This window comes from Manacus candei, unplaced genomic scaffold (genome assembly GCF_025592945.1).
Source record: "Manacus candei isolate 608988 ecotype Guabito, Panama unplaced genomic scaffold, ASM2559294v1 h1tg000081l, whole genome shotgun sequence".
Classification (NCBI taxonomy): domain Eukaryota; kingdom Metazoa; phylum Chordata; class Aves; order Passeriformes; family Pipridae; genus Manacus; species Manacus candei.
In genome coordinates, this window is record NW_026138129.1 from 2,039,203 (window position 1) to 2,049,820 (window position 10,618).

Below are 10,618 nucleotides of genomic sequence, written 5' to 3' on the forward strand. Positions count from 1 at the left end.
TGACTTCCAGCTCCTTCTGCTGCCAGACAGCTCGACAGTGTAACAGGGGTACTTTCTCCTAAAATGTGAAAAATCCCGGCAGAGATGATGCGCGGTGTTTGGAGGAGATGCCTATTTTAGAAACAACTCTGATTTTTACACCGCTCCCCTTCTTTTTCCCTCTCCTTTGCTCCCGTTTAAAGGACTCGTTATTGTTTAAAGAGACCCCATTGAACTATTTCCTGCTCATTGTCACCTCTCTCCCCCTCACCCTCTATCCAGGGATTCTCACGGAAAGGTAATAAACTGTTTCCCTCACACCACAGACCGCCACAGCCCTGGAGAATGCAAACTATTACAACACCGGCGGGCGGGAGTGCTTCAGAGCATCTCTTCTCTCCCTCATCCCGGCTCTTGTTTTTGTGTCAAATAACTTTACAAGAAATTCAGCCCGTTGCAAAGTTTCACCCGTGAGGCTCAGCCTCCACTCTTGACCGCCGGAACTCCCGGGGGTTTCTCCTTGTTACACGAAATGAAGCCTTTAGCTGTCGATCTGTTTTTTCAGAAGTATGTTTTTATTTAGGTGGGATGGCAGGTAACCATCGATATGATTTTTAGATTTTTTTTTTTTAAATGTTTTATTTAGGTAGGGAGGCTCGAAACTATCGCTGTCGAGCGCGCTGCCCGTGCTGGTGGTGCTATGTGGCAAACTGCGACTTTTCTCACGGGTGGGCTCCTAGGCTCACTTAAAATCGGGGAGCTGCTGGCGGGGAGTGCCCGTGCTGTGCCAGGTTCGTGGTCAGCCGCTTAACAGTGCTGTTTCGGCTCTTTGGCTAAATTTTACTGCAAGGGTTGTCGTTGCCAACTGCATTCTTCACTGCAGCAGAAGTTTCTGTCAAGGGGGCAGGGGCAGCGCGGGAACGGGGGTGGGTGTGGGTGCTGACAGCCTGCGGCTGCTTGTGGAGAAGGACTTCCCGTTTTTTCCCCTAAACATGGATCAGCGGAGGAGGTGTCTCCCGCCGAGGACTGACTGCCTAAAAGCGGACCGGGGGGCTCGCTGCGGCGAGAGGCGGGAGGGTGCCGCTCTCGCAGGTTGTGAGGCAGTTGCCGAGATGGGCCATTTCCTCCGCGGCTGCCGGAGCCCAGGCCCCGGCGGCTTTGATAGAGGTGCAAACATTTGGGGGCAGATTTACATAAAATAGCCGCGTTCAATCCCGCGGGCCGCAATTAAACATCACAGGCCCCCGCGGGCCCCGCTGTGATATGGCCGCGGGCAGCCAATGGCGAGGCCCGGCCCGCGGGATCAAAGGCGCCGCCGGCCAATCAACGGGGCCCCCCCGCGGGCGCGGTGATGTCACCGGGGGGGCGTTTATGGCGGGCTATAACAGCGGCCCGGCCCCGCCGCCCTCGCTGGGGCCGCCCAGGGCCAGGGGAGGTAGTGCCTGGCCCGGCTCCTCTCGGGGCTGTGCCACGGAGCTGCCCCGCCGGGCGGGCGCGGGGCCAGCATGAGCTCCCCCGGCCCGGAGGGCGCGGGCAAGCCCCCGCAATACCGCGTGGATCACCTGCTGAGCGCCGTGGAGAGCGAGCTGCAGGCGGGCAGCGAGAAGGGCGACCCCACGGAGCGGGAGCTGCGCGTCTCACTGGAGGACAGCGACCTGTGGCTGCGCTTCAAGGAGCTCACCAACGAGATGATTGTCACCAAGAACGGCAGGTAGGGAGAGAGAGAGAGGGAAGGGCTGCCGCCGGCCCCGCTCCCGGCCGCCCGCGGGGGGGCGAGGGGGGTCCCGGTGCCGCGGGTTGCGGGATGGCCCCGCTGCACCTCGCGCCTCCGCGTCGCCCCGCAGGAGGATGTTCCCGGTGCTGAAGGTGAGCGTGTCGGGGCTGGATCCCAACGCCATGTACTCCTTCCTGCTGGACTTCGTGGCGGCCGACGGGCACCGCTGGAAGTACGTGAACGGGGAGTGGGTGCCGGGCGGGAAGCCGGAGCCGCAGGCGCCCAGCTGCGTCTACATCCACCCCGACTCGCCTAATTTCGGCGCCCACTGGATGAAGGCGCCCGTCTCCTTCAGCAAAGTCAAACTCACCAACAAGCTCAACGGCGGCGGGCAGGTAAGCACCGGCATAGGCACCGGGACACGTCGGTCAGCGGGGCTGAACCGACCCGGCCCGGCTCGGTTCTTGCGGGGCGGCGGGTCCTGCCAAGCCCCCTGCTTGCTCACCCTCTCCTTAAAGCTCGTTTTCATCCTGCTGTTATCAAACGTGCTGGGGTGGGTCGCGCTTCCGCCTCCATCTTCCCCCCCACGACTTCATTCCTTCAGGAGACTTGCTCTTTCTACCGAAGACGGGTGCCTTTTATGACTTTCCTTTTCAGAAGTCTGTTTCTGATCTGAATAATGCCAACGATGTGGTAGATGAATCTTTCTGGCTAGCATATCACTGAAGCATTAGTGACTCTGCAAGCACCCTGTCAAGTAACAGGGATAAGGATAACCATGCACAAAGTTGTGGTCTGTTCTCAGTGCACTTCTTCTCTTACAGCTTCAGTTTTAGGGTTTATTCATACCTGTTGCTTTTTTCTTTTAGATAACTTTAAAACCTGTGTGCTCTCTGTACATGCTAGCATCTGCCACTGTTCTGTCCCTGCTCACCTGCTCTGTCCACTTGCTCACAGATCATGTTGAACTCCCTGCATAAGTATGAGCCAAGGATTCATATAGTGCGAGTGGGTGGCCCACAACGGATGATCACCAGCCATTCCTTCCCAGAGACCCAGTTTATAGCCGTGACGGCCTACCAGAACGAGGAGGTATGCACAGCAGGGAAGAAAGGATGCCACTACCAGGAAATTTTAAGTAGCAAAGTGCATGCTGCAGAGCAAAATAATGGATCTCTTTTCACGTTTTTCAGTTCTTACCATGTTTTTTTTTTTTAAGCTAAATATAAAAAATTGAATTATTGTATGTAAAAGCCGTATAAATGTGTTATGGCACAAAGTTCTGATCACTGTCTCAATATGTACTGCAAATTCATTGTAGGAGAGTAATTCTTAAAAGATTTTGTGGGGCAAACAACTATGATAAAAAGTATGGTTGTCATTTTCAACTACACAGTGAAATAACTGGATGTGCCAGTTTTGGGACCGCCCTTTTTCTGTTAGCCTAAATCTGCATCTATGTTGAATGAATCTGCAAACTACCAATCTTTCTGAGATTTCTTTGGTGTCTGTTCTGCTCTGGCGTGAAATATGAAGATTTTCATAACTCTTTAGTGCAGTACCTTTTTTAGGTATTTCCTTAGATGATCAATAAACCTGGGCAATTCAATATCTTAGAATTTGGCAGAGAAACTAATTCCTAGCCCTTTGATGCTACTTCAGACCTTAATGAGCTGTTTATCTGATGTCTGTAGGTTGCTATTATGGCCCTACTTTTATTTCTTAAAAAGTCAGTGATTTTTACCAACTTCAGTGGATAGGCCTAATTCAAATCCTAATGTCAGTGTGATAATGAATGGTGATACTTGTAAATAAAGATATTTGTTGTTGTTTTTAGATCACAGCTTTAAAAATTAAATACAATCCGTTTGCAAAGGCATTTCTTGATGCAAAAGAAAGGTGAGAGCTCTTAATTTAATTTTAAAGTGTGGATTTTTAACGTAGATTTGTAGAGGCATATTCTTGACTAATACAACACGGTTTCTTTTATAGAAGTGATCACAAAGACATGATGGAGGAAGTGGGAGACAATCAGCAGTCTGGGTATTCACAGTGTACGTTTCCTTTCATTACACATCATGAGCATAACTTTGATTTCTTCTATCTCATCTGTTACATTAAGCAAAACTTTGGGACTGCTGTTTGCTGGCTGGCTTGTTAGTTCATAGGGAGAATAGTATTAACAGTCCTTGTGATTGTGGTTTGTGCAGGTTTATGATTATATAAACATTATGATCTCTGTGGTTAAGACTTCTTTACTTATGTTCAAAATAATTTAATAGAATCTTGCAATTGCCTTCATGTCCAAAAAGACAACTACCTTTGTATATAAGGACAGCAATGTTCACGTGGATATGGCGACAAAAGTTTATTTCATAGAATTATTGAAACAGTACTTATGGTTTAAGTATTCTAAGAAAAATATGGGCATTCACCTAAAGTTTTTTCAGATGATTAAAAAGCATTAGTGTTTTAATGATTTCGGTTTTAACAGATGATTGACAAAACAGTGCAGCCTATAAAGGGGGCGAGTTGATTTGCAGTAGGAATTATTTTGTTTCGGAGAAAATAATTAATTTTTAAGAGGAATTCTTAGCAGTCTGAGAAACTTCAGAGCTTAGCTACAGATTGAGTTCAAAGAGCAATTTAAAACTGAATAACATGCTAACAATTACTGAGCACACACTACCTGCGTATGGGAGGGTTTAACAATTTCTGTATTTCTTTATTGTGATTGTAATGAAATGGTAATTTAAAAAAAATGTTGGCTTGACACGGGGCTTCTTTTAAGCTGTTGTTTCTCTTCCTGCCTGGCTGCATTACATAGCCCTCTCACAGACCTCTTGCTTCCCCCCAGTAGGTAGTTGGCTTATTCCTGGGACTGGAACTCTGTGCCCACCTGCCAATCCTCATGCCCAGTTTGGAGCCCCCCTGTCACTCTCCCCTGCTCACAGCTGTGAAAGGTACTCATCGCTGAGGAACCACCGCCCTGCCCCCTATGCCACCCCCTACACTCACAGAAACAACTCACCAAGTAAGTCTGATGTTGCAGCCCTGTAAAAAGGTGGGGGATGAGCCGAGGGATTTGAGCTTTGAGTAGAGGCATCGAGTGTGATGCCCCAGAAATTAAGGTCGTTAAGTAGCTCAGTTTTTGCAGAGGGCTTAGGGTCAGCACTGTGAAGAAAAGGGGGTGGTGGGTACATGTCTTCAGTCTCTTTATGATGGAAAAACTGTCCCCTGGTAATTGATTGGATTATGTTGTGCTGGCTTTGTGTTGTGCTCTTGACTTCTTGAAACCATTTAGCTTAAACTTACTTTTTTTTTTTTTTAAGTTTGAAAACAAGGACTTAAATGATTATTTATAGGCAATACACTGAAATGAAGATGTATATCTGGTTGTGTTAGTATCACTTATTATTAACACGTAATAATTGAGGGCCTGATTATGTTAGTTTCAGTTGCCAGTAACTGTAGTTAATGTCCATGCCATAGCTGCATAAAAAGAAATAATATAGAGTAAATTGCAGAGCTATTAAAAGCTGTGCTCAGAAATAGGCAAATATCTTAAGGCTTAGTGTTTCAAGCACTAGATACTTAAGGGAGAAAAGAGCATTTTTAAGTGTTTTTTTTTTTTTTTAAATATATTTTCTTTCTTGCAAAGAATGGTTAACAATTTTTGCCTTTAAGGCTATGTGGATATTGTAGGTTCCCATAAAAATTATTTAATATTTTGAATTATGAAGTAATACACAGGCTTCTAGATGCAGCCTGTCCAATCTCGTATGTAGCTTTGTAGTTCATTTGGAAGTGAAAAACTAGCTTTCTGTGAACTTTTCTTGCATCGTGGAAGTTTCATGCAAGTTTTGTAATTTAAATAATAAAAGAAGAAAACACCTCTGGTGTTCCTTCTTGTTCCCTGGTCCTCAGCGAGGAACCTCTTCTTCACTTAGGCAGCTGCCACAGCAACTTCTTTCTCACTATGGATGGTTGTATGGGATTCCCTTTATAGCTTCCTAGAGCCTCCGCTGTATTGGCCAGCCAGTTTTGGTCACAAGCTGAGTAGTCTAAGCCACAGTCCAATCACTCCTAATGGTGCCCAAGGTGGACTTCAAAGCCCGTGGCAACTCAGCTCAAAACTGGTGTGTGTAATTCAGTGATATGCTTGTTATCCAGGTCTGCCAGAGTGTTACTGCCAGTGTAGGTGATGGAGATAAAGCAAGTGCCCTAGAAGGTCCCCAAGTGACTGCAATAGTGTCAATAAAGAGCCTGCCTCTTCCCACAGACTGAATAAAGAAGCACGGGCTAAATTAGCAGGTGGTTTGCAGATAGCTTTTTGCCTATAGCTCCTTCACAGAAATAAGACTTTGCAGTTGTGAGTTGAGCAAAACTGAATGTCAGGGCAATGCCGGTGAAAGGTTGAGCTTGACACAACTGGTTGCAGCTCCATTTTTTTTCCTCTCTGTGTGGGTAATTCTGTTGAGGGAGGTGGTTTAAAGCTATAGATTGCATTTAAATACAAGATTATGTGGCCTGATTCTAGAGTGTTTAAGTGACTATTTGTTTTCTCAGCAGCCTATGCTGATAACTCCTCTACCTGCCTATCCATGCTGCAGTCCCATGACAACTGGTCTTCTCTAGGAGTTACTACACACACAACGATGCTGCCCATGAGTCACAGCACTGGCACAGCTACGAGCTCCAGGTAGGATTCTGTCCCTCAGCAGCCCTCAAAGTCTTAGTACTTTCTAGGAAGAGGGGGCTGAAAAAGGAGATAGTCATCAGCAAATTAGAAATCCCTATGGCCACGTGTGAATCGTTAGTTCTTTGTGGGGCACTGAGAAGGACTATTCACAAGGAAAACAGAATTGAAGAAACAAAATTTTTCTTTAACGTTTTGGTTTTGGAGATGTAGTTACTTGTGACAGCAATATTTGATAGATTAAGGATTGAAAATCACTTAGACAATTGAATACATTGAATTTGAGGATGCTTTCTGAAGTTTCATCTGCTTTCAGCATAATGGTGTTTTAAAGAGTTTATTTTTTTATTTCTTTCATTTTGCTCAGTAACTGCTTTCTCAGCCATCTCCATAAACCCTTGTTCTGCTACAAATGTTGGAGCAGTGAACTGTATTGAGGAGAAGGAGCACGCAGTTGGGGCAGTAATTCTTTACTTAAACGTTGCCACTCTAACCAGCCCAGCATGGGATTATACATGTGGTGAAAGTCTTGTTATTTTGTGTTCCTAAAAATGTATCTTTTCTCCTCTTTTTACTTATTATCTTAATTAAACTTTTGGATCCTTTAACAGAGATTTAGCTTACAGTTAGTCTCTTGGAACTAAACTTGAAAATTCAAAGACATACAGAAAAGGTGGTAAAATATTTGCTATTAACCACAGAGGGACAAGGTTTGAACATCTTCCTCAAGAATTCAGACTTACTTCCTCAACAATTCAATTTCCACTTACTATTTGTGGAAAGCATTTTTATTTGAACCATGCACATGGACACTTGGCTGTTAATCAGACTATGTGCTACTACTCAGTATGAGTTACCGGTATTACTGAACGTAAGCTTTAGTCCTGAACAAGATTAATTGAGTAAACAGGTCTTCCCAGCACTTCTTTCTATGTCTGACTCCCAGGATATATATTTAGAAAGTTGCAAAGTCCACTGAGTTTCACTTGCTGCATTGAGCTGTCCAGTAGATAAAACTAGTAGAAATGGAACTGTGGGACTCAAAGAAGGCATTTCTGCCACCCCTTTTGTCTAAACCCCTATTTGTAAAGTAAGAATAATATTTTTCTTTCTTATTAAACTGCTTGGGATCAATAGGTAGAAAGTGCTGTGTAGTATTATACATCAGAACTTTACTTTTACTCATTTCTCTTTAATCGTCCTATTTTTTTTAATGTTTAGCTGTGTTTGTTTATAGTTAGAAGAGAGACAGTGCAGAGGCTCTAGTGTCCTGATGAAGCTTTTTTCCTTCCAAGCAACCCTTTCTGCAGTATCTGTGTGATCTGCAGTCTGGCGCTTCCCCTTCTAACATGGGCTGATGAACAAGGAGGGCTGAGTTGCTGTATGGAGGCATCCCTCCCTGTCTGACTACAGAGGAACCCAAGGGACTCCATCACTCGTGGAAGTGTATTCAAACCTGCCTGCCTCCAACAGCTGCTGTGTCCAGCCACCTCTACCATGTGCCTTTCCCCCTAATGCCATCATGGCTCAGGAATCAGCTCTCAAACCTCTGCATTTTTCAGCCAGCCTGTGCATTCCTCAGCTTGGCTTAAAATTGGCTAGTATACCTAGTGCTGGAACCTGGAAAACAGGGAGATTAGATTTATTTGTGAGGTGCCATGAACACGAATCCTGCCTGGGGGTCTTTCCTACCTCACAGTGGCTGGGGACAGCTTAGTGAATTTCATCATCTCCAGCAAATGGACCCAGCTTGGACTCTGTGTTGTGACCTGAGAAACTGCCAGCAGGCACTAGAGTCACTAATAACTTGTTTTGTTTATCACTTTTCCTCTTTCAGTCAGTACCCCAACTTATGGTCTGTGAGTAACAGCACCATCACGCCGGTGTCTCAGTCAAGCGGGATGTCCAACGGCCTGAGCTCCCAGTTTTTGCGTGGCTCTCCTGCACACTACACTGCTCTTCCTCACCCAGTTGCAGCCACCTCCTCTGCCTCCCCCCTGTATGACGGTGGGGCCTCCACGGACCTGCCCGACAGCCAGTATGATGCCTCCACACATGCCAGGCTGGCATCCACGTGGACGCCTGTCACGCCCCCTTCCATGTAAACCTTGACCTTTTCCTCTAAGGCAGACTTCTTAGCTACTGAATTACTTTTAAGTGCTTAATCCTCAAGGAAGACAAAAAGGAGACATGAAAGAAACTGCAAACAAAGCATCTGCACTGCTTTGCATAGAGCATCTACATTATACCTCTTATAGTGAACAGTGCATCACTGACTTCATATAGAGTTTACAAACTGGTGAGTGTGCAATTATGAGAGCAGATTCGCTGCTTTTAAACTTTTTCATTTTTTGAAGTTTGATAGATCTAAGTTTTAAGGTTTTTACTTAGGTTTCAAATTTCTCAGTGTTCTCATATATTTGGACCTGAAGTTTGGCGTCATTCTTGAGTAAATTACTCATAACTGTTTTTCAGTTAATTTTTTTAAGTGGCAAACTTAGCTATAGGCATGAGAAGACATTTATTAACCATCTAGTTAGAAGCATTCTGATATATGCACAAATGTAGCTGAGGAGAGAAGTTTTTGGAAAATCATGTGCACTAACACGTATTTGCCTCACAAATACGTTGTGTTCTTAACTGTATGCTTATTTCCTTGCTGCTGAATTAATGTTGAGACAATCTGCAAGAACTATAATCGTCCCAATAAAAACAGTATTAATGTTTGGTCTAAAAAGTTTTACCCAAAAGACTCCTCTTAGAGGTAAGTTTTGCTGTTTGATCATATGGATTTCAAATACCCATCAGCTTAACTAAACATCTCATTTCAAACAGCTGGTGTCTAATTAGGAGCCCTATCCAAAGCGTTGTGAGACATTGAAAATACATCACTGGTTTTTGTTGGGTTTTTTTTTTTTAATGGTCTTTGTCTCAGGCCTTAAGGGAGGGAGTTCAAACACCTAGAGAATCATTCTAATTTATTACAGTCTTCTTCTCTGATCTATATTTATTATTTGGTAAATTACAACTTTATTTTCTACATGTTAAGATATGTAAATAATTCCTCAACCTACAGTGTACTCTTTTAAGACAATCATGTGGGATATTGAACAACATGGATGTAAGTAGTTAACTTATTGTAAGAGGGAAATCTGTAGTTACTAAGAATTTTGGGGAACAGTGCAGATACCCTAAGATTTAAAATACACTGACTGCTTGACTTGCTGGAACAAACAGGTCTTGATAAAATACCTCCTTCATGACTGATATTAAGTAATGTGATCCAAATCTCTAATGCAGGCTAATCCAAAACGTTGGCTTAAAGTGTGCCCTTAGACACGTCTCTTTCTCCCACTGGCAAATACATGTCCTGGGGTAAGGGAGTTCTTTTGCATAAGCCATAATAAACAACTTTTATAATGAAGTGCCTAAATAGTGAAGCAAAATTCTGTATCAGGGAATTCCTTAAATAACTGATTGTGTGCTCATGTGCTACAGTGGCAACTTTAAGATGGAAAAACAAGTATTTGCCACCATTTTGGGCTCTTTGGCACCCTAGGGGCAGGTCCCTGCACCTCGAAAGGCTTTGGCAGGGCTTTCTCCCCGCAGAGGGATCTGTGTGCAACTGCAGGCTCCGGTCTCCTGGAGGTGGTACTCCAGCAGGAGAAGGCACCAGAAGTGAATGACTGCACGGCCGCATCCTCTGTCAATATGTAAATATTGATCTAAGTGCTCCTGTTTTATTGTGAAGGTACATTATGTAAATGATGTAAGTGCATTATTATTTAGACTATTTTGTAGAAATTAGCAACATATTTCATTGTGAGGTTTTATACTTTGGAAGTATAATTTAAATTAAAAAAAAAAGTAAAGATTCTTAAAACCCAGTGCTTGATTTTTTTTTTTGGTTTATGGGAGTGGTGGGACAGGTGAAACAAATACACATCAGCCATACCTGCAGTATGTTGACCTTCCATGGAGCGGTTTCACAAATGGTTCCTGCTGCAAGGTGACTCATGTCTGTGTGTGAAGGTTCAGAGAGTTCTTCCCTGTTTCCCCCCCCTCTTTGTTTGTCCTTCCTTTTGGTAAATCCTTGATTGCCTGGTATTCAGAGGTGGTACCTGCACTTGTGTTGGGTGAAAGCTCTTTTCCCACAGTGACCAGTCTGTAGGGTAAATGCTGGATGCAAGCCAGGCAGCTGCTGTGTTTTACCTTGATAACCAGAT

At 44.4% G+C, this 10,618-nt stretch overlaps 1 protein-coding gene across 6 annotated transcripts; it reads left to right on the forward strand.

Moving 5' to 3' along the window:
• The first annotated feature begins 1,404 nt into the window (after positions 1-1,404).
• On the forward strand, positions 1,405-10,214 carry TBXT (T-box transcription factor T). 6 transcript variants are annotated; one of them, XM_051811167.1, is made up of 8 exons: positions 1,405-1,690; positions 1,824-2,088; positions 2,651-2,785; positions 3,531-3,592; positions 3,686-3,747; positions 4,551-4,727; positions 6,263-6,395; positions 8,230-10,214. In XM_051811167.1, exons 1-8 carry the CDS (start codon positions 1,485-1,487, stop codon positions 8,495-8,497), a joined length of 1,308 nt encoding a protein of 435 aa, XP_051667127.1. In that variant the 5' UTR covers positions 1,405-1,484; the 3' UTR covers positions 8,498-10,214. The 6 variants fall into 6 exon arrangements, with proteins under 6 accessions (XP_051667127.1, XP_051667128.1, XP_051667130.1 ...); XM_051811168.1 differs by having other exon boundaries at positions 6,266-6,395; XM_051811170.1 differs by having other exon boundaries at positions 4,554-4,727.
• The last annotated feature ends 404 nt before the right edge of the window (positions 10,215-10,618 follow it).

What these genes read in the sequence shown, in the direction of transcription:
- TBXT (XM_051811167.1), top strand. Translation starts at nt 1,485, where the DNA reads ATGAGCTCCCCCGGCCCGGAGGGCGCGGGCAAGCCCCCGCAATACCGC. An exon ending in ATTGTCACCAAGAACGGCAG is followed by an intron (nt 1,691 to 1,823) that starts GTAGGGAGAGAG and finishes GTCGCCCCGCAG; the next exon opens with GAGGATGTTCCCGGTGCTGA. An exon ending in TTTCTTGATGCAAAAGAAAG is followed by an intron (nt 3,593 to 3,685) that starts GTGAGAGCTCTT and finishes TTTCTTTTATAG; the next exon opens with AAGTGATCACAAAGACATGA.